This window comes from Mustelus asterias, unplaced genomic scaffold (genome assembly GCF_964213995.1).
Source record: "Mustelus asterias unplaced genomic scaffold, sMusAst1.hap1.1 HAP1_SCAFFOLD_1979, whole genome shotgun sequence".
Lineage (NCBI taxonomy): Eukaryota > Metazoa > Chordata > Chondrichthyes > Carcharhiniformes > Triakidae > Mustelus > Mustelus asterias.
The window spans coordinates 32706-56507 of NW_027591924.1; the positions used below are offsets into that span (position 1 = coordinate 32706).

General features: G+C 48.3%; 1 protein-coding gene across 1 annotated transcript in view; it reads left to right on the forward strand.

Annotated features, from left to right (window-relative positions):
• The window catches only part of LOC144489062 (voltage-gated inwardly rectifying potassium channel KCNH2-like), a 51297-nt gene extending 32699 nt beyond the window's left edge, over positions 1 to 18598 (forward strand). The window contains exons 5-7 of the mRNA XM_078207015.1: positions 1021 to 1207; positions 8351 to 8522; positions 17964 to 18598. Coding sequence (XP_078063141.1) covers positions 1021 to 1207; positions 8351 to 8522; positions 17964 to 18239 — 635 coding nt within the window. The 3' untranslated portion in view covers positions 18240 to 18598. The remainder of the gene's footprint in view (positions 1 to 1020; positions 1208 to 8350; positions 8523 to 17963) is intronic.
• The last annotated feature ends 5204 nt before the right edge of the window (positions 18599 to 23802 follow it).

The window sequence follows — 23802 nt, forward strand, 5'->3', positions numbered from 1 at the left end:
CCCTCCCCCTGTCACTCAGCCCAAATGCAGAGTGGCAGCTAGACCCCTGACCCCCACTGATCACCTCCCCAGAGACCCCGCCCCATCAGGTCCTGTCCCCATTAGACCCCGCCCCCTTGGCACTGTCCGATGTGCAGTGGATGGTGCCAAGGTGCCCCCTGGGGGTTTGGCACTTTGCCCCATGGGCAGCGCTGGGGGCACAGGCTCAAACTGCCAATGTGTCCACTCCCAGGGCACCCGGCCCTCTGGGGGGGTCTTGATGACCCCCCTTCAGTCCAGCAGGGTTAGTCCGATAGTTTCCCACAAGTAATCCCCGCTGGAGTGAAATCCACCTGGCTGGGGAGGGAGTGCGGGGGGGTGCGGCGGGGGGGGGGGGGGGGGGGGGGGGGGGGGAGGGTGCAGCGGCGGGGGGGGGGGGGGGGGGGGGAGGGTGCAGCGGCGGGGGGGGGGAGGGGGGGGGGGGCTATAGAAATGAGATTGAACTTGAATCCAAATGAACATTTGTGTAATTTATGCAGCCCCACAGAGCTGAGCACGCAGGAAATCCAGCTGCTGGAAGCCGTGGTGCCCAGCGGGGATCCGGTGTAACAGCCCCCGTGAGAGCCTGTTGGCCCACTGCAAAACCAACACAGCTGGATCGGAGAATTACCACCACACATCCAGTTCCCTCTTCCAGATCATTAATATATAATGTGAACAGTTGGGTTCCCAGCACAGATCCCTGCGGAACCCCACTAGTCACTGGCTGCCAATCAGAAACAGACCCATTTATGCCAACTCTTTCCTTCCTATCTGCTAACCAGCTTTCTATCATCTCAAGACATTACCTGCAATCCCATGTGCTTTAACTTTACATAGTAGTCTGTTATGTCAGATTTTGTTGAAAGCATTCTGAAAGACTAAATACACCACATCCACTGGTTTTCCTCGGTCAACTCTACTAGTTCTATCTTCAAGACAGAGTGAATCATAATCTTCTCCCAATCCAGCATGACTCCTGTTCCCTCTTGTATTTGGAAGGTGGCATTGCCAGTGTCTCAAACATCTTCAGTTTCTGGGCCGATCCCCATGCCAGTCAGTACCAGCAGGTTCAACAATCAGCGTTGCCCACTGCCGACAGGACTGAAGATCCGGATTCTCCGTTAATGAGACGCCATTGGGCAGATATCGACAGCCGACTGCAACTCCTGCAGCAACAATTAAACAGGTAACAAGATTTACCTCAGTGAGACATTAACCTCAGTGAGACATTAACCTCAGTGAGACATTAACCTCAGTGAGACATTAACCTCAGTGAGACATTAATCTCAGTGAGACATTAACCTCAGTGAGACATTAATCTCAGTGAGACATTAATCTCAGTGTGACATTAACCTCAGTGAGACATTAACCTCAGTGAGACATTAATCTCAGTGAGACATTAACCTCAGTGAGACATTAATCTCAGTGAGACATTAATCTCAGTGAGACATTAACCTCAGTGAGACATTAACCTCAGTGAGACATTAACCTCAGTGAGACATTAACCTCAGTGAGACATTAACCTCAGTGTGAAATTAATCTCAGTGAGACATTAACCTCAGTGTGAAATTAATCTCAGTGAGACATTAACCTCAGTGTGAAATTAATCTCAGTGAGACATTAATCTCAGTGAGACATTAACCTCAGTGAGACATTAACCTCAGTGAGACATTAACCTCAGTGTGACATTAACCTCAGTGAGACATTAACCTCAGTGAGACATTAATCTCAGTGAGACATTAATCTCAGTGAGACATTAACCTCAGTGAGACATTAACCTCAGTGTGACATTAACCTCAGTGAGACATTAACCTCAGTGAGACATTAATCTCAGTGAGACATTAACCTCAGTGAGACATTAACCTCAGTGTGACATTAACCTCAGTGAGACATTAACCTCAGTGAGACATTAATCTCAGTGAGACATTAATCTCAGTGAGACATTAACCTCAGTGAGACATTAACCTCAGTGAGACATTAACCTCAGTGTGAAATTAATCTCAGTGAGACATTAACCTCAGTGTGAAATTAATCTCAGTGAGACATTAACCTCAGTGTGAAATTAATCTCAGTGAGACATTAACCTCAGTGAGACATTAACCTCAGTGAGACATTAATCTCAGTGTGAAATTAATCTCAGTGAGACATTAACCTCAGTGAGACATTAACCTCAGTGAGACATTAATCTCAGTGAGACATTAATCTCAGTGAGACATTAACCTCAGTGAGACATTAACCTCAGTGAGACATTAACCTCAGTGAGACATTAACCTCAGTGAGACATTAACCTCAGTGAGACATTAACCTCAGTGTGACATTAACCTCAGTGAGACATTAACCTCAGTGAGACATTAACCTCAGTGAGACATTAACCTCAGTGAGACATTAATCTCAGTGAGACATTAACCTCAGTGAGACATTAACCTCAGTGAGACATTAACCTCAGTGTGAAATTAATCTCAGTGAGACATTAATCTCAGTGAGATATTAACCTCAGTGAGACATTAACCTCAGTGTGACATTAACCTCAGTGTGACATTAACCTCAGTGCAACATTTCTACTCCATATGATGAAGGAGCAGCGCTCCGAAAGCTAATGGTATTTGCTACCAAATAAACCTGTTGGACTTTAACCTGGTGTTGTTAAAACTCTTACTCGGGTTCTACAGGACAACGTTCCGAGCAGACAGGGAGGAGTTGGTAGGTTAAAGGAACCGTGGTGCACGAAAGCTGTGCGGGACCGAGTCGAGAAGAAAAGGAAAGCGTACAAAAGGCTCAGAGATCTCGGCGAAGATAGGGATTTAGCAGAGTATACGGCTTGTAGGAAGGGACTAAAGAAGGAAATTAGGAGAACCAGAAGGGGTCACGAGAAGGCCTTGGCAAGTAGAATTAAGGAAAACCCTAAGGCGTTCTAGAAATATGTGAAAAGTAAAAGGATGAGACATGAAGGAATGGGGCCTATAAGAGGTGAAGGCGGGAAAATCAGTACGGAACCAGTGGAAATGGCACAGGTGCTTAATGAGTATTTTGCCTCGGTTTTCACAGAGGAGAAGGACCTGGGTGGATGTACTGTGGGCTTGCGGTGGACTGAAAGGATTGAGTATGTGGACTTTAACAAAGAGGTTGTGCTGGAATCTTTGAATGGCATCAAGATAGATAAGTCGTCGGGTCCGGATGGGATGTACCCCAGGTTACTGTGGGAGACGAGGGAAGAGATTGCAGAGTCTCTGGCGATGATCTTTGCATCGTCGATGGAGACGGGAGCGGTGCCAGAGGATTGGAGGATTGCGGATGTGGTTCCTATTTTCCAGAAGGGGAATAGGGATAGCCCAGGAAATTACCGACCGGTGAGTCGAACCTCAGTGGTTGGTAAGCTGATGGAGAAGATCCTGAGGGATAAGATTTATGAGCATTTGGAGAGGTTTAGTATGCTCAAGAATACTCAGCATGGCTTTGTCAAAGGCAGATCGTGCCTCACGAGCCTGGTGGAGTTCTTCGAAAATGTGACTAAACACATTGACGAAGGGAAAGCGGTAGATGTGGTTTATATGGATTTTAGCAAGGCGTTCGATAAGGTCCCCCATGCAAGGCTTCCAGAGAAAGTGAGAGGGCATGGGATCCAAGGGGCTGCTGCCCTGTGGATCCAGAACTGGCTTTCCCAAAGGAGGCAGAGAGTGGGTATAGATGGGTCTTTTTCTAAATGGAGGTCGGTCACCAGTGGTGTGCCCCAGGGATCTGTTCTGGGACCCTTGCTGTTTGTCATTTTCATAAATGACCTGGATGAGGAAGTGGAGGGATGGGTTGGTAAGTTTGCCGACGACACGAAGGTTGGTGGGGTTGTGGATAGTCTGGAGGGATGTCAGAAGTTACAGAGGGACATAGATAGGATGCAAGACTGGGCGGAGAAGTGGCAGATGGACTCCAACCCAGATAAATGCGTAGTGGTCCATTTTGGCAGGTCAAATGGGATGAAGGAGTACAATGTAAAGGAAAAGACTCTTAGTACGGTAGAGGATCAGAAGGACCTTGGGGTCCTGGTCCATAGGACTCTAAAATCGGCCCCGCAGGTGGAGGAGGCGGTTAAGAAGGCGTATGGTGTGCTGGCCTTTATCAATCGAGGGATTGAGTTTAGGAGTCCGGGGATAATGATGCAGCTATATAAGACCCTCGTCAGACCCCAATTGGAGTACTGTGCTCAGTTCTGGTCACCTCACTACAGGAAGGATGTGGAAAAGATTGAAAGGGTGCAGAGGAAATTTACAAGGATGTTGCCTGGATTGAGTGGCATGCCTTATGAGGATAGGCTGAGGGAGCTCGGTCTTTTCTCCTTGGAAAGACGTAGGATGAGAGGAGACCTAATAGAGGTATATAAGATGTTGAGAGGCATAGATCGGGTGGACTCTGAGAGGCTTTTTCCCAGGGTGGAAATGTCTGCTACGAGAGGACAGAGGTTTAAGGTGCTGCGGGGTAGGTACAGGGGAAATGTTAGGGGGAAGTTTTTCACACAGAGGGTGGTGGGTGAGTGGAATCGGCTGCCGTCAGTGGTGGTGGAGGCAAACTCAATAGGGTCTTTTAAGAGACTCCTGGATGAGTACATAGGACTTAATAGGATGGAGGGTTATAGGTCGGCCAAAAGGTCGGGATATGTTCGGCACAACTTGTGGGGCCGAAGGGCCTGTTTTTGTGCTGTAGTTTTCTATGTCTCTATGTTTCTAAATGTCCAACCGATCTATATCCTACTGTATCCTCTGACAGTTCTCATCGCTATCTGCAAATCCACCAACCTTAGTGTCGTCCGCAAACTTACTAATCAATCCAGTTACATTTTCCTCCAAATCATGTATATATATATTACAAATAGCAAAGGTCCCAGCTCTGATCCCTGAGGAACGCCATGTCCTTGTGTGCCGATTACCACATCAGAAGACCATAAGACATAGGAGCAGACTTCGGCCACTCGGCCCATCGAGTCTGCTCCACCAATCAATCATGGCTGATATTTTTCTCATCCTCATTCTCCTGCATTTTCCCCATGATCCCTGATACCCTTGTTAATCACGAACCTATCTATCTCTGACACTCAATGACCCGGCCTCCACAGCCTTCTGCGGCAAAGAGTTCCAGATTCACCACTCTCTGGCTGAAGAAATTCCTCCTCATCTCTGTTTTAAAGCATCATCCCTTTAGCCTGAGGTTGTGCCCTCTGGTTCTCGTTTTTAATCCTTGTGGAAACATCCTTTCCATGTCCACTCTATCCGGGCCTCACAGTATCCTGTAAACATAAGAACATAAGAACTAGGAGCAGCCCCTCGAGCCTGCCCCGCCATTCAATAAGATCATGGCTGATCTTTTCATGGACTCAGCTCCACTTACCCGCCCGCTCACCATAACCCTTAATTCCTTTACTGTTCAAAAAGTTATCTATCCGTGCCTTAAAAACATTCAATGAGGTAGCCTCAACTGCTTCACTGGGCAGGGAATTCCACAGATTCACAACCCTTTGTGTGAAGAAGTTCCTCCTCAACTCAGTCCTAAATCTGCTTCACCTTATTTTGAGGCCATGCCCCCTAGTTCCAGTTTCACCCGCCAGTGGAAACTACTTCCCTGCTTCTATCTTATCTATTCCCTTCATAATCTTACATATTTCTACAAGATCTCCCTCATTCTTCTGAATTCCAATGAGTATAGCCCCAGTCTACTCAGTCTCTCCTCATAAGCCAACCCTCTCAACTCCGGAATCAACCTAGTGAATCTCCTCTGCACCCCCTCCAGTGCCAGTATATCCTTTTTCAAGTAAGGAGACCAAAACTGTACACAGTACTCCAGGTGTGGCCTCACCAGCACCTTATACAGCTGCAACATAACCTCGCTGTTTTTAAACTCCATCCCTCTCGCAATGAAGGACAAAATTCCATTTGCCTTCTTAATTACCTGCTGCACCTGCAAACCAACTCCTTGTGATTCTTGCATAAGGACACCCAGGTCCCTCTGCACAGCAGCATGCTGCAATTTTTTACCATTTAAATAATAGTCAATTTTGCTGTTATTCCTACCAAAATGGATGACCTCACATTTACCAACATTGTGCTCCATCTGCCAGACCCTCGCCCACTCACTTAGATTATCTATATCCCTTTGCAGACTTTCAGCGTCCTCTGCACACTTTGCTCTGCCACTCATCTTATTATAGAATCATAGAAACCCTACAGTACAGAAAGAGGCCATTCGGCCCATCGAGTCTGCACCGACCACAATCCCATCCAAGCCCTACCCCCATATCTCTCCATATTTTACCCACTAATCCCTCTAACCTACACATCTCAGGAGACTAAGGGGCAATTTAAGCATGGCCAATCAACCTAACCTGCATATCTTAGTGTCATCTGTGAATTTTGACACACTTCACTTGGTCCCCAACTCCAAAATCATCTATGTAAATTGTAAACAATTGCGGTCCCAACACTGATCCCTGAGGCACACCACTAGTCACTGATCGCCAACCAGAAAAACACCCATTTACCCCCACTCTTTGCTTTCTGTTAGTTAACCAATCCTCTATCCATGCTAATACATTACCCGTAACACTGTGCACCTTTATCTTATGTAGCAGTCTTTGGTGCGGCACCTTGTCAAATGCCTTCTGGAAATCCAGATACACCACATCCACAGGTTCCCCATTGTCCACTGCACATGGGGCGGCACGGTAGCACAGTGGTTAGCACTGCTGCTTCACAGCTCCAGGGTCCCAGGTTCGATTCCCGGCTCGGGTCACTGTCTGTGTGGAGTTTGCCCATTCTCCTCGTGTCTGCGTGGGTTTCCTCCGGGTGCTCCGGTTTCCTCCCACAGTCCAAAGATGTGCGGGTTAGGTTGATTGGCCAGGTTAAAAAAATTGCCCCTTAGAGTCCTGAGATGCGTAGGTTAGTGGGATTAGCGGGTAGATATGTGGGGGTAGGGCCTGGGTGGGATTGTGGTCGGTGCAGACTCGATGGGCCGAATGGTCTCCTTCTGCACTGTAGGGTTTCTATGATTTCTATGATCTTCTATGACATGTGATGTTCTCAAAGAATTTCACCAAATTAGACAAACATGGCCTGCCCTTCATGAACCCATGCTGCGTCTTCCCAATGGGACAATTTATATCCAGATGTCTCGCTATTTCTTCCTTGATGATAGATTTGAGCATTTTCCCTACTACAGAAGTTAAGCTAACCGGCCTATAGTTAACTGCCTTTTGTCTCCCTCCTTTTTAAACAGTGGCGTCACATTTGCTGTTTTCCAATCTGCGGGAACCACCCCAGAGTCCAGCGAATTTTGGTAAATTACCACTAGTGCATTTGCTATTTCTCCCGCCGTCTCTTTTAGCACCCTGGGATGCATTCCATCAGGACCAGGAGACTTGTCTACCTTTAGCCCCATTAACTTGCCCAACACTACCTCTTTCGTGATAATAATAGTTTCTAGGTTCTCACCTGCCATAGACTTCCTGTCATCAATTCCCTCCGTGTAAGTTTCAATAAGATCCCCCCCTCATCCTTCTAAACTCCAACGAGTACAGACCCAGAGTCCTCAACCATTCCTCATACGACCTGCTCTTCATTCCAGGGATCATTCTTGTGAACCTCCTCTGGACCCTTTCCAAGGCCGGCACATCCTTCCTTAGATATGGGGCCCAAAACTGCTCACAATACTCCAAATGGGGTTCTGACCAGAGCTTTATACAGCCTCAGAAGTACATCCCTGCTCTTGTATTCTAGCCCTCTCGACATGAATGCTAACATTGCATTTTCCTTCCTAACTGCCGACTGAACCTGCACGTTAACCTTAAGAGAATTTTGAACAATGACTCCCAAGTCCCTTTGTGTTTCTGATTTCCTCACCATTTCCCCATTTAGAAAATAGTCTATTCCTCCTTCCAAAGTGCATAACCTCACACTTTTCCACATTGTATTCCAAAAAAAAAGGACGGCATGGACAGGTTGGGCCAAAGGGCCTGTTTCCATGCTGGAAACCTCGAAGACTCTATCTGCCACTTCTTTGCCCACTCTCCGAACCTGTCCAAGTCTTTCTGCAGCCCCCCTGCTTCCTCAGTGCTCCCTGTCCCTCTACATATCTTTGTACCATCTGCAAACTTAGCAACAGTGCCTTCAGTTCCTTCCTCCAAATCGTTAATGTATATTGTGGAAAGTTGTGGTCCCAGCACTGACCCCTGAGGCACACCACTAGTCACCGGCTGCCATCCTGAGAAAGACCCCTTTATCCCCACTCTCTGCTTTGCTGTGATGTGTTTCTCATTGTTGAAACTCTGTTACTTTCTCCCCCGTTATTTCAGGCTGGAATCTCGGATGATGACAGATATGAGCTCCATTATGCAGCTGTTGCAGAGACAGTTGGTGCTGATCCCCCCAGCCTATAGCACAATGTCATCACCGCCTCCAACCAGCCAATCCGACCAGGAAAACTGTGGAGCGTTCTCGATGGAAATCCCTGTGCCGACCTCTCAGGTGGGAATGTTTGAGAAAGTCAGACTGTTTGTACATGGTGCCTAACGCAGCCCACACTGCAAACACACTCACACCACAGAATATACCCAGCAAGATACAAATACACACACATATATATATACACACGCACTCTCACACGCACGCACTCTCACACGCACGCACTCTCACACGCACACACTCTCACACGCACACACTCTCATGTACACGCACTCATATACATGCACACACATGTTCATGTGCACATCCCTTATAGATATAAAGAAAGTTTGCAGGGTAACAGAGGAGTCACAGGTGGACAGAGAGGTGAAGAAGGCATTCAGCATGCTTGGTTTCATCGGTCAGAACATTGAATACAGGGAGTTGGGACGTCTTGTTGAAATTCGACAAGACATTGGTAAGGCCACACTTGGAATATTGTGTACAGTTCTGGTCACCCTATTATAGAAAGGATATTATTAAAATAGAAAGAGTGCAGAAAAGATTTACTGGGATGCTACCGGGACTTGATGGTTTGAGTTTTAAGGAGAGGCTGGATAGACTGGGACTATGGGCGGCACGGTAGCACAGTGGTTAGCACTGCTGCTTCACAGCTCCAGGGACCTGGGTTCGATTCCCAGCTTGGGTCACTGTCTGTGTGGAGTTTGCACATTCTCCTCGTGTCTGCGTGGGTTTCCTCCGGGTGCTCCGGTTTCCTCCCACAGTCCAAAGATGTGCGGGTTAGGTTGATTGGCCATGCTAAAACAAATTGCCCCTTCGTGTCCTGGGATGTGTAGGTTAGATGGGTTAGTGGGTAAATATGTAGGGATATGGGGGTAGGGCCTGGGAGGGATTGTGGTCGGTGCAGACTCGATGGGCCAAATGGCCTCTTTCTGTGCTGTAGGGTTTCTAAGATTTCTAAGATTCTAAGATTTTTGCTCTGAAGTGTAGGAGACTTAGAGCTGATCTTACAGAGGTCTACAAAATAATGAGGGGCACAGATCACCTAGATAGTCAATAACTTTTCCCAAAGGAAGGGGAGTCTAAAACTAGAGGGCATAGGTTTAAGGTGAGAGTAAAGAGAGGGCCAAATGCGGGCAAATGGGACTAGCTTAAGGGTAAAAACTGGGTGGCATGAGCAAGTTGGACCGAAGGCCCTGTTTCCATGCTAAATGTATTATCTCCAAATTTGCAGATGATACAAAGTTGGGTGGGAGGGTGAGCTGTGAGGAGGATGCAGAGATACTTCAGTGTGATTGGAACAGGCTGAGTGTGTGGATATCCGCACGGCAGATGCAGTATAATGTGGATAACTGTGAGGTTATCCACTTTGGTAGCAATAATAGGAAGACAGATTATTACTCGAATGGGTGTAAATTGAGAGAGGCGGATACTCAGCGAGACCTTGGAGTCCTCGTGCATCAGTCGCTGAGAGTAAGCGTGCAGGTACAGCAGGCAGTAAAGAAGGTGAATGGTATGTTGGCCTTCATAGCGAGAGGATTTGAGAACAGGGATAGGGAGGTTTTGCTGCAATTGTACAGGGCGTTGGTGAGGCCACACCTGGAGTATTGTGCGCAGTTTTGGTGTCCTTATCTGAGGAAGGATGTCCTTGCTGTAGAGGGAGTGCAGCAAAGATTTATCAGGCTGATTCCTGGGATGGCAGGTCTGTCATATGAGGAGAGACTAAGTCAGTTAGGATTATATTCACTGGAGTTTAGAAGAGTGAGAGGGGATCTCATAGAAACTTATAAAATTCTAACAGGATTAGACAGATTAGATTCAGAAAGAATGTTTGCAATGGTGGGGGAATCCAGCACAAGGGGTTATAGCTTGAGGATAAGGGGTAAACCTTTTAGGACTGAGGTGAGAAATTTCTTCACCCAGAGGGTGGTGAATGTGTGGAATTCACTCCCATAGAAAGTAGTTGAAGCCAAAACGTCTGATTTCAAGAAGAAATTAGATATCGCTCTTGGGGCTAAAGGGATCGAGGAATATGGGGGGAAGGGGGGATCAGGATATTGAATTTGATGATCAGCCAAAGAACAATACAGCACAGGAACAGGCCCTTCGGCCCTCCAAGCCTGCGCCGCTCATGTGACCAACTAGATCATTCGTTTGTATCCCTCTATTCCCAATCTGTTCATGTGGTTATCGAGATAAGTCTTAAATGATCCCAGCGTGTCCGCCTCAATCACCTTGCTTGGCAGTGCATTCCAGGCCCCCACCACCCTCTGTGTAAAATACGTCCCCCTGACATCTGTGTTGAACCTTGCCCCCCTCACCTTGAACCCGTGACCCCTTGTGTTCGTCACCTCCGACCTGGGAAAAAGCTTCCCACTGTTCACCCTATCTATGCTCTTCATAATTTTATACACCTCTATTAGGTCGCCCCTCATCCTCCGTCTCTCCAGGGAGAACATCCCCAGTTTACCCAATCTCTCCTCATAGCTAAGACCCTCCATACCAGGCAACATCCTGGTAAACCTTCTCTGTACTCTCTCCAAAGCCTCCACGTCCTTCTGGTAGTGCGGCGACCAGAACTGGACGCAGTATTCCAAATGTGGCCTAACCAACGTTCTATACAGCTGCAACATCATTTGCCAACTTTTATATTCTATGCCCCGTCCAATAAAAACAAGCATGCCATATGCCTTCTTCACCACCCTCTCCACCTGTGCTGCCACCTTTAAGGATTTGTGGACTTGTACACCCAGGTCCCTCTGTGTGTCTATACTCCTGATGGTTCTGCCATTTATTGTATAGCTCCCCCTTACATTAGATCTACCGAAATGCATCACTTCGCATTTATCTGGATTAAATTCCATCTGCCATTACTCCGCCCAATGTTCCAGCCTATCTATACCCTGCTGTATTCTCTGACAATGTTCATCACTATCTGCAACTCCAGCAATCTTCGTGTCGTCCTCAAACTCACTGATCACACCAGTTACATCTTCCTCCAAATCATTTATATATATCACAAACAGCAGAGGTCCCAGTACAGAGCCCTGCGGAACACCACTAGTAAGAAGTTTAACAACACCAGGTTAAAATCCAACAGGTTTATTTGGTAGCAAAAGCCACACAAGCTTTCGGAGCTCTTAGCCCCTTCTTCAGGTGAGTGGGAATTCTGTTCACAAACAGAGCTTATAAAGACACAGACTCAATTTACATGAATAATGGTTGGAATGCGAATACTTACAACTAATCAAGTCTTTAAGAAACAAAACAATGTGAGTGGAGAGAGCATCAAGACAGGCTAAAAAGATGTGTATTGTCTCCAGACAAGACAGCCAGTGAAACTCTGCAGGTCCACGCAACTGTGGGAGTTACAAATAGTGTGACATGAACCCAATATCCCGGTTGAAGCCGTCCTCGTGTGTGCGGAACTTGGCTATCAGTTTCTGCTCAGCGACTCTGCGCTGTCGTGTGTCGCGAAGGCCGCCTTGGAGAACGCTTACCCGAATATCAGAGGCCGAATGCCCGTGACCGCTGAAGTGCTCCCCAACAGGAAGAGAACAGTCTTGCCTGGTGATTGTCGAGCGGTGTTCATTCATCCGTTGTCGCAGCGTCTGCATAGTTTCCCCAATGTACCATGCCTCGGGACATCCTTTTTGCAGCGTATCAGGCAGACAACACATCACACTAGTCACAGACCTCCAACCGGAAAAAGACCCCTCCACTGCTACCCTCTGTCTTCTATGGCTAAACAGGTATTTGCTACCAAATAAACCTGTTGGACTTTAACCTGGTATTGTTAAAACTCTTTCTATGGCTCAGCCAGTTCTCCACCCATCTAGCTAGCTCACCTTTTATCCCGTGAGATTTAACCTTTTGCACCAGCCTGCCAGGAGGGATCTTGTCAAACGCTTTACTAAAATCCATATAGACGACATCCACGGCCCTTCCCTCGTCAATCGTTTTTCTCACCTCCTCAAAAAACTCAACCAAATTAGTGAGGCACGACCTCCCTCGTACAAAACCATGCTGTCGATCGCTAGTGAGATTATTCAGCTCTAAATGCACATATATCCTATCTCTAAGAATCTTCTCCAACAACTTCCCTACCACAGATGTCAAGCTCACCGGCCTATAATTACTCAGGCTATCCTTGCTACCCTTCTTAAATAACGGGACCACATTTGCTATCCTCCAATCCTCTGGGACCTCACCTGTCCTGTCTGGAGACAATACACAGCTTTTTAGCCTGTCTTGATGCTCTCTCCACTCACGTTGTTCGTATCTTAAAGACTTGATTCGCTGTAAGTATTTGCATTCCAACCATGATTCATGTAAATTGAGTCTGTGTCTTTATATGCCCTGTTTGTGAACAGAATTCCCACTCACCTGAAGAAGGGGCTAAGAGCTCCGAAAGCTTGTGTGGCTTTTGCTACCAAATAAACCTGTTGGACTTTAACCTGGTGTTGTTAAACTTCTTACTGTGTTTACCCAGTCCAACGCCGGCATCTCCACATCTCACCTGTGTCCAGTGAAGAGACAAAGATTTCTGTTCGAGGCCCAGCAACTTCATCACTTGCCTCCCTGAGGAGTCTAGGATAGATGCCATCCGGCCCTGGGGATTTGTCTGTCTTAATGTTTCCTAAAAAACCTAACACTTCCTCCTTTGTAATTGCGATTTTTTCTAACGGGTCAACACATCTCTCTGAGACACTACCAGTCAACATGTCCCTCTCCTTTGTGAATAGGAACAGGAAGGGGTCGGTAACTTTGCTGGGTGTTTTCTATAGGCCGCCCAATAGTAACAGAGATGTTGAGGAGCAGATGGGGAAACAGATCCTGGAGAGATGTAGGAATAACAGAGTTGTCATGATGGGAGATTTTAATTTCCCAAACATAGATTGGAATATCCCTAGGGCTAGGGGTTTGGATGGAGAGGAGTTTGTTAGGTGTGTCCAGGAGAGTTTCCTGACACAGTATGTGGATAAGCCTACTAGAGGAGAGGCTGTACTTGATCTGGTGCTGGCTAATGAACCTGGACAGGTGGAGGATCTCTCGGTGGGTGAGCATCTTGGGGATAGCGATCATAATTCTATCTCCTTCACGATAGCATTGGAAAGAGATAGGATCAGGCAGGCTAGGAAAGTGTTTCTCTGGAGTAAAGGGAAATACAGTGTCATCAGGGAGGAAATTAGACGGGTAAATTGGAAGGAGGCATTCTTGGGGAAAAGTACCGAAGGAAAGTGGAGGATTTTCAAGGAATGTTTGTCTGGAGCTCTGCATGACAACGTTCCGATGAGACAGGGGGGTGTTGGTAGGGTACGGGAACCGTGGTGCACGAAGGTTGTGATGAACCTGGTGAATAAGAAAAGAGAGGCGTACAGAAGGTTCAGAGAGCTAGGAGGTGTTAAGGATTTAGAGGAGTATACGGGATGTAGGAAGGAGCTTAAGAAGGAAATTAGGAGAGCGAGAAGGGGTCATGAGAAGACCTTGGCGGGTAAGATTAAGGAGAATCCCAAGGCTTTCTACAAATATGTCAAGAGTAAAAGGATGAGATGTGAAGGCATAGGACCCTTAAAAGGTGAAGGGGGAAAGGTTTGTGCGGAACTGTTAGAAATGGCGGAGGTGCTTAATGAATACTTTACCTCGGTATTCACGGTGGAAAGGGATCTGGGTGGTTGTACTGCTGGTTTGCGGTGGACAGAAAGGATCGAGCATGTGGACATAAAGAAAGAGGATGTGTTGGAACTATTGAATGGCATCAAGGTTGGTAAGTCGCCGGGACCGGATGGGATGTACCCCAGGTTACTGTGGGAGGCGAGGGAGGAGATTGCGGAGCCTTTGGCGATGATCTTTGCATCGTCGATGGAGACGGGAGAGGTTCCGGAGGATTGGAGGATTGCAGATGTGGTCCCTATATTCAAGAAAGGGAACAGGGACAGCCCGGGAAATTACCGACCGGTGAGTCTAACCTCCGTGGTTGGTAAGTTGATGGAGAGGATCCTGAGAGACAGGATTTATGATCATCTAGAGAAGTTTAGTATGATCAAACGTAGTCAGCACGGCTTTGTCAAGGGCAGGTCGTGCCTTACGAGCCTGGTTGAGTTCTTTGAAAATGTGACCAAACACATTGACGAAGGAAGAGCGGTGGATGTGGTCTATATGGACTTCAGCAAGGCGTTCGATAAGGTCCCCCATGCAAGACTTCTTGAGAAAGTGAGAGGGCATGGGATCCAAGGGGCTGTTGCCTTGTGGATCCAGAACTGGCTTGCCTGCAGAAGGCAGAGAGTGGCTGTGGAGGGGTCTTTCTCTGCATGGAGGTCAGTGACCAGTGGAGTGCCCCAGGGATCTGTTCTGGGACCCTTGCTGTTTGTCATTTTCATAAATGACCTGGATGAGGAAGTGGAGGGATGGGTTGGTAAGTTTGCTGACGACACCAAGGTAGGTGGTGTTGTGGATAGTTTGGAGGGATGTCAGAAGTTGCAGCGAGACATAGATAGAATGCAAGACTGGGCGGAGAAGTGGCAGATGGACTTCAACCCGGATAAGTGTGTAGTGATCCATTTTGGCAGATCCAATGGGATGAAGCAGCAGTATAATATGAAGGGTACCATTCTTAGCAGTGTAGAGGATCAGAAGGACCTTGGGGTCCGGGTCCATAGGACTCTTAAATCGGCCTCGCAGGTGGAGGATGCGGTCAAGAAGGCGTACGGCGTACTGGCCTTCATTAATCGAGGGATTGAGTTTAGGAGTCGGGAGATAATGCTGCAGCTTTATAGGACCCTGGTTAGACCCCACTTGGAGTACTGCGCGCAGTTCTGGTCACCTCATTACAGGAAAGATGTTGAAGCCATTGAAAGGGTGCAGAGGAGATTTACAAGGATGTTGCCTGGATTGGGGGGCATGCCTTATGAGGATAGGTTGAGGGAGCTTGGTCTCTTCTCCCTGGAGAGACGAAGGATGAGAGGTGACCTGATAGAGGTTTACAAGATGTTGAGAGGTCTGGATAGGGTAGACTCTCAGAGGCTATTTCCAAGGGCTGAAATGGTTGCTACGAGAGGACACAGGTTTAAGGTGCTGGGGGGTAGGTACAGAGGAGATGTCAGGGGTAAGTTTTTCACTCAGAGGGTGGTGGGTGAGTGGAATCGGCTGACGTCGGTGGTGGTGGAGGCAAACTCGTTGGGGTCTTTTAAGAGACTTCTGGATGAGTACATGGGATTTAATGGGATTGAGGGCTATAGATAGGCCTAGAGGTAGGGATATGATCAGCGCAACTTGTGGGCCGAAGGGCCTGTTTGTGCTGTGGCTTTCTATGTTCTATGTTCTAATACTGATGCAAAGTATTCGTTTAGGATCTCACCTACTTCCTTTGGTTCTAAGGATAATTCCCCTTCTTTGTCCCTGAGAGGTCCGATTCTTTCCCTAACAACCCTCTTGTTCCTAATGTGTGTATAAAATGCCTTAGGATTCTCCTTAATCCTGTCTGCCAAGGACATTTCGTGACCCTTTTTGCCCTTCTAACTCCCTGTTTGAGTTCTTTTCTACTTTCTCTGTATTCCTCCAGTGCTCCATCTATTTTTAGCTGCCTGGACCTCATGTATGCCTCTTTTTTCTTTTTGATTAGACCCACAATTTCACTGGTTATCCACGGCTCTCGAATCCTATCTTTCCGATCCTTCCTCTTTACAGGCACATGCCTGTCCTGCAGTCCTATCAACTGCTCCTTAAAAGACTCCCACATGCCAGACGTGGATTTACCCTCGAACAGCCTCTCCCAATCAACAGTCACCAAATCCTGCCTCATCCGGCTGTAGTCAGCCTTTCCCCAATTCAGCACCTTACCCATAGGACAACACTCAGCGATTTCCAGTCTGTACAAGGGAAATTAAAGTCTCCCATTACAACAAACCTATTTTTTCTGCACCTGTCCAGAATCTCCTTACATATCCGTTCCTCAACCTCCCGTGGGCTGTTGGGAGGCCTGTAGTATACCCACTCCATGATCAAAATGAATGCTGGAGCAGACTCAAAGGGCCGAATGGCCCCCTCCGGCTTCTAGCTTTTATGTTTTACCAGTTACATTAATTCTGCACCCTCTCGTTTTCCATCCTTCCACCAATGGAACAGTTTTTCCCGATCGAGTCTGTCCAGCCCCCTCGTGATTTTGAACATCTCTGTCTAATCTCCTCTCAGCCTCTCCTCTCTCCAAGGAGAACAGTCCCAGCCTCTCCAATCTATCCTCATCATTGAAGTTTCTCATGCTGGAACCATTCTTGTAAACCTCTTCTGCACTCTCTCCAATGCGTTTACATCCTTCCGATAGTGTGGCGCCCAGAACTGTACACACAACTGACACCAAAACAAAATGTTATAAAAGTTCATTCTAATTTCTTGCTCTGTACTGTGGGGCCCCACATCAGCATTCATCAGGTAACCTGATCCAATCAAATCTTCTTGAATGAAAACATCTCCATTTCTCCCAATATGTGACAGGGGGGGACATTTAGGGGACAGTGATCATTGTATCGTAAAGGTTAGAGTGACGATGGAAAAGGATTCATCAAAAGTAAAAATAAAGCCAACCTTCTTGTAATTAGGACACACCTGGCCCAGGTAAATTGGAATCAAAGATTGGCAGCAAAAACTGTAATGGAATCAAGGGTTGTCTTTAAAGAAGAAATTTGTAAAAGTCCACAGGGTGTCGCTGGCTATGTCGGCATTTATTGCCCATCCCTAATTGCCCCCAGAAAGTGGTGATGAGCTGCCTCTCGAATCGCTGCAGTCCATGTCATGTAGGTACACCCACAGTGCTGTTAGGGAGGGAGTCTCAGCATTTTGACCCAGCGACAGTGAAGGAACGGCGATATATTTCCACATCAGGATGGTGAGTGTCTTGGAGGGGAACCACCAGGTGGGGGTGTTCCCAGGTATCTGCTGCCCTTGTCCTTCTAGATGGCAGAGGTTGTGGGTTTGGAAGGTGCTGCCTAAGGAGCCTTGGTGAGTTCCTGTAGCTAGTACACACTGTGTGTCGGTGGTGGAGGGAGTGGGTGTTTGTGGATGGGGTGCCAATCAAGCGGGGCTGCTTTGTCCTGGATGGTGCCGAGCTTCTTGAGTGTTGTTGGAGCCGCCCCCATCCAGGCAAGTGGAGAGTATTCCATCACACTCCTGACTTGTGCGCTGTAGATGGTGAACAGGCTCTGGGAAATCAGGAAGTGATTGGATACAGTTGAAGTTGCAAAAACCCACCCGTCCTTCAGGGAAGGAAATCTGCTGTCCTTACCTGGTCTGGCCTACATGTGACTCCAGAGACCCAGCAATGTGATTGATTCAGAAATGCCCTCAGGGTGGGCAATCGATGCTGGCCCAGCCAGCGACACCCACATGGCTGGATTTTAAAAATCTACCCTCCTCTAATTCTGAGTGCGTTAAGGATTCTTGAGCATCTCTCCAATCTCTCTGTCTCGTTCTCTCACTCACACATCTTCCCGTTTGTTTTCTATATTTCAGGATTCTGAATATCCGCAGCCGGAGAGGGTTCTGCTGAAACCCTGTGACTCTCTGCTCGCTGGCAGGGAGCTGGGGAATGGTGTGAAGGATTATTACTTTGTGTCAGAGGAGTGTCTGAGGATCCATCCTCAGAGCGGAGAGTCGGAAACTCCGAGTGGGGAGTCCGCGAGACTGTGCACTCCTGACCGTCGCTTCTCTCTGCCGGGGCAACTGAGGAGCCCAGACAGTGCGGACGGACACAATGCCCCCAGATATTCCTCCATTCCTGGCAGTTAACATCAGCCCCTCTCAGACACAGGTCAACACTCGGCCTGTTGGACAGGTCTCTGAGGCATCGATGGGCAGGTCCAGGAGACAGAACCGTTTGCATCTGCTGTTGATGCAGAGGAAGATAAAAATCCCACAGAACCCTGTCCCCTGGAGAACTGGCTGGATCATCGCGTTTCATCTGCGTCAAGACTTTTACCGTCAGACAGAACTCTGCTGTTTGTGACATTGGAGTCCAGGAACCCCATTCCCGATCGCGGCTGAGGGTGAGCGGGAGGAACAGGAACTGCAGTTATGGGCAAACGGCAGAATGATGACCCCTCAGGAGGAGTCACAGGGCCCATTGCATCTGTACCACCTCCCCCAATCAGCACAGCTGCCATTGGCTGTCAGAGGCCACTCTGAACGGCACTGGGCTATCATTTCCCATACACACACTCACCGGAATTCACTGAAGCAGCGTCCAGTGATCACCTCAATGGCAGATTCAGAATAACGTCATTTGAGTAAATTCCGAGGAGCTGTGTGTGCAGGAGAGAGAAAAGCAGGAATCTGGGAATGAAGGCGATTCCAGGAAGGGGCAGGAGCTGAAAGTGAGTGTGTCAGGGTCTCCCTCACACTCAGCGAGTGTGTCAGACTCTACCTCACACTCAGCGAGTGTGTCAGAGTCTCCCTCACACTCAGCGAGTGTGTCAGAGGCTCCCTCACACTCAGCTAGTGTGTCAGAGTCTCCCTCACACTCAGCGAGTGTGTCAGAGTCTCGCTCACACTCAGCGAGTGTGTCAGAGTCTCCCTCACACTCAGTGAGTGTGTCAGAGTCTCCCTCACACTCAGCGAGTGTGTCAGAGTCTCGCTCACACTCAGTGAGTGTGTCAGAGGCTCCCTCACACTCAGCTAGTGTGTCAGAGTCTCCCTCACACTCAGCGAGTGTGTCAGAGTCTCCCTCACACTCAGTGAGTGTGTCAGAGTCTCCCTCACACTCAGCGAGTGTGTCAGAGTCTCGCTCACACTCAGCGAGTGTGTCAGAGTCTCTCTCACACTCAGCGAGTGTGTCAGAGTCTCCCTCACACTCAGCGAGTGTGTCAGTCTCCCTCACACTCAGCGAGTGTGTCAGAGTCTCCCTCACACTCAGCGAGTGTGTCAGAGTCTCCCTCACACTCAGTGAGTGTGTCAGAGTCTCCCTCACACTCAGTGAGTGTGTCAGAGTCTCCCTCACACTCAGCGAGTGTGTCAGAGTCTCGCTCACACTCAGTGAGTGTGTCAGAGTCTCCCTCACACTCAGCGAGTGTGTCAGAGTCTCCCTCACACTCAGCAAGTGTGTCAGAGTCTCCCTCACACTCAGTGAGTGTGTCAGAGTCTCCCTCACACTCAGCGAGTGTGTCAGAGTCTCGCTCACACTCAGCGAGTGTGTCAGAGTCTCTCTCACACTCAGCGAGTGTGTCAGAGGCTCCCTCACACTCAGCGAGTGTGTCAGAGGCTCCCTCACACTCAGCGAGTGTGTCAGAGTCTCCCTCACACTCAGTGAGTGTGTCAGAGTCTCCCTCACACTCAGCGAGTGTGTCAGAGTCTCGCTCACACTCAGCGAGTGTGTCAGAGTCTCGCTCACACTCAGCGAGTGTGTCAGAGTCTCCCTCACACTCAGCGAGTGTGTCAGAGTCTCCCTCACACTCAGCGAGTGTGTCAGAGTCTCCCTCACACTCAGTGAGTGTGTCAGAGTCTCCCTCACACTCAGCGAGTGTGTCAGAGTCTCGCTCACACTCAGTGAGTGTGTCAGAGTCTCCCTCACACTCAGCGAGTGTGTCAGAGGCTCCCTCACACTCAGTGAGTGTGTCAGAGTCTCTCTCACACTGAGGGGGGGCAGGTTTATGATAACAGTCTCGGTGCTGAGCTAGGGGGGAGTATCAAACCTGTTTTTGGAGCGAGTCCAATTGGAAACCTTATGCAGTTAAAGAAAGAAAAAATGGACGAGAACCCCCCACTCCCCACTGCCCCTCCCCCCCAACCCCCTGCCCCACCCCCCCACTCCCCACTGCCCCTCCCCCCCAACCCCCTGCCCCACCCCCCCACTCCCCCTGCCTCCCGCTCCCCCTGATCCTCTCCCCCCCACCCCCATCCCCACCCCCCCGCTCCCCGCTCCCCCCTCCCTCTCTACATCTCTGTCCTAATGGGGTGATCCATGATTCTAAAGCAGTGCCCCCTGCTTCCAGACTCTCCCACAAGGAGTCCCACATCCTCCTTGTGGAGACTATTCAGAACCTTATAGGCTTCAATCAAGTCACCCCTCACTCTTCTAAACCCGGGTGTAAACCAGCCCAGTCTGTCCCGATTCCCTCGTAAGACAACTCACTCACTCCAGGGATCAATCCAGTGAACCTTCTCCAAAACTGCCTCCAACACATTTAAATAAGGAGACCAAAACAGTACAAAATATTCCAGATGTGGTCTCACCAATGTCCTGTTTAACTAAAGCATAACAGCCTTACTTTTATCGCAGAACCCTGAGGAACATTAACATACAGAGGGATCTGGGCGTGCAGATCCACAGTTCCCTAAAAGTTGCAACACAGGTGGCCAAGGTGATTAAGAAGGCATACGGCATGCTTGTCTTCATCAGCCGGGGCCCTGAGTCCAGGGGTTGGGAAATCATGTTGCAGCTATATAAAACCTGGGTTAGGCCGCATTTAGAGTATTGTGTGCAGTTCTGGTCACCACACTACCAGAAGGATGTGGAAGCTTTGGAGAGAGTGCGAAGAAGGTTCACCAGGATGTTGCCTGGTCTTGAGGGAGAATTTAGCACGGCCAATCCCCCTAACCAGCTCGTCTTTCAGACTGTGGGAGGAAACCGGAGCACCCGGAGGAAACCCACGCAAACACGGGGAGAACGTGCAAACTCCACACAGAAAGTGACCCAAGCTGTGAATTGAATCTGGGTCCCTGGCACTGTGAGGCAGCAGTGCTAACCTGCTGTGCCACCATGTTGCCCTTAAGGGAGATGTGGGGGGGAAGTTTTTCACGCAGAGAGTGGTGGGTGCCTGGAACGCGCTGCCAGAGGAGGTGGTGGAAGCAGGAACATTAGCAACATTTAAGAGGCATCTGGATGGGTCCATGAATAGGGAGGGAATAGAGGGATACGGACCGAGTAAGGACAGAAGGTTTTTTCTTTCATTTAGTTAGGGTATCCTGGGGGCCTGTTCCTGTGCTGTACTTTTCTTTGTTCTTTGTATGTATAATTCCTCTCGTAATAAAGGCCAGCAATCAATTTGCCTTCTTGATTACTGCTGTACCTGCACACTAACCTTTTGTGACTCATACACTAAGACATCCAGATCCCTCTGCCCCTCAGCATTCTGCAGCCGTTCTCCATTTAATAAACCTTTGCTTTTTAACTCTTCCTGCCAAAGTGATCAACTTCACATTTTCCCTCGTTAAACCCCATCTGCCAGATTCCTGTCCACTCACTCAGCTGATCGATATCTGTCTGTAACCTCCTCACATCTTCCTCACAACGTACTTTTCCACCCAACCTTTGTGTCACTTGCAAATTTAGTGACGATATCTTCACTCCCCTCAGTTGAGTCATTGGTGTGAAGTGTAACAGGGCCCAGTGCAGGCCCATGGGCAGTAACTACTGGGCCAGCCAGTGCTGTCCATATCCCATCAACAAATAAATATCATCTCACTCTGCCTTAAAAAGATTCAACTTCTCAGCTTCCACTGCCTTCGGAGGAAGAGAGCTCTGGACACTCACCCCCCTCTGAGAAAAAAAACTCTCCTCATTTCTGTCTTAACTGAGCGACCCCTTCTTTTTAAACAGTGACCCCCTCGTTCTAGATTCCCCCACAAGAGGAAACATCCTCTGCACATCCACCCTATCAATACCCCTCAGCATCTTAAAGGGTTCAGTCAAGTCACCTCTTGGTCTTCTGAACTCCAGTAAGTCATTACCCTGAGGGACTCCTGCAGAGATGTCCTGGAGCTGAGATAATTGATCTCCAGCCACCATAACCATCTCCCTGTGTACCAGGCCTGGCTCCAACCAGCGGAGAGTTTGCCCCCGATACACATTGATTCCAGTTTCGCTGGGGCTCCTTGATGCCGCACTCGGTCGAATGCGGCCTTGATGTCAACAGCTGTCACTCTTACTAGAGTCATGGAGTCATAGAGGTTCACAGCATAGAAACAGGCCCTTCGGCCCAACTTGTCCCTGCCACCGCTTTGTTTTTAACCTCTAAGCTAATCCCAATTGCCCACATTTGGCCCATATCCCTCCATACCCATCGTACCCATGTAACTGTCTAAATGCTTTTTAAAAGATAAAATTGTACCCGCCTCTACTACTACCTCTGGCAGCTTGTTCCAGACACTCACCACCCTCTGTGTGAAAACATTGCCCCTGTGGACCCTTTTGTATCTCTTCCCTCTCACTTTAAACCTATGCCCTCTAGTTTTCGACTCCCCTACCTTTGGGAAAAGATGTTGACTATCTAGCTGATCTGTGCCCCTCATTATTTTATAGACCTCTATAAGATCACCCCTCAGCCTCCGACACTCCAGAGAAAAAAGTCCCAGTCTATCCAGCCTCTCCTTATAACTCAAACCATCAAGTCCCGGTAGCATCCTAGTAAATCTTTTCTGCACTCTTTCTAGTTTAATAATATCCTTTCTATAATAGGGTGACCAGAACTGTACACAGTATTCCAAGTGTGGCCTTACCAATGTCTTGTCTGGAGACAATACACATCTTTTAGCCTGTCTTGATGCTCTCTCCACTCCCATTGTTTTGTTTCTTAAAGACTGGATTAGTTGTAAGTATTCGCATTCCAACCATTATTCATGTAAATTGAGTCTGTGTCTTTATAAGTTCTGTTTGTGAACAGAATTCCCACTCACCTGAAGAAGGGGCTCAGAGCCTCGAAAGCTTGTGTGGCTTTTGCTACCAAATAAACCTGTTGGACTTTAACCTGGTGTTGTTAAACTTCTTACTGTACAACTTCAACAAGACGTCCCAACTCCTGCATTCAATGCTCTGACCAATGAAACCAAGCATGCCGAATGCCTTCTTCACCACTCTGTCCACCTCACCTCCGGAATTCAGCCCTTTTGTCCATGTTTGAACCAAGGCTGCAATGAAGTCAGGAGCTGAGTGACTCTGGCAGAAACCCAAACTGATTACAAGCAAGCAGGTTATCAATCTCATTTAATGACAGAGTCAGCGTATGAATCTCATTAAACTGATTGCACTGACAGTTTGTACTGAGTATAGTGTGTGTACAGATCCAAGGTGTGTTGATTTGATTCAGAGATCACTGTGCCTTAGCCCAGTTTCAAAGATAATTCCAATTTGATTCAGTCCAGCATTATAAACAGGTTCACCCTCAAAGTACACAATTCGAGGATGAGGGTTCCTTTCGAACAGCAGTGAGAGGATCTGTTATTTTTACTGCCAGTCTGGTGGTCTAAGCAGTGCCCGCTGTACCCCGTACCCGTCAGGAGCTGCCCAGAGCCCCAGGCCCAGTTCCAGCAGGGGACTGGAGAGTTTGAACAGCACCCTGTGTCCCTGTGCGGGGAGGTC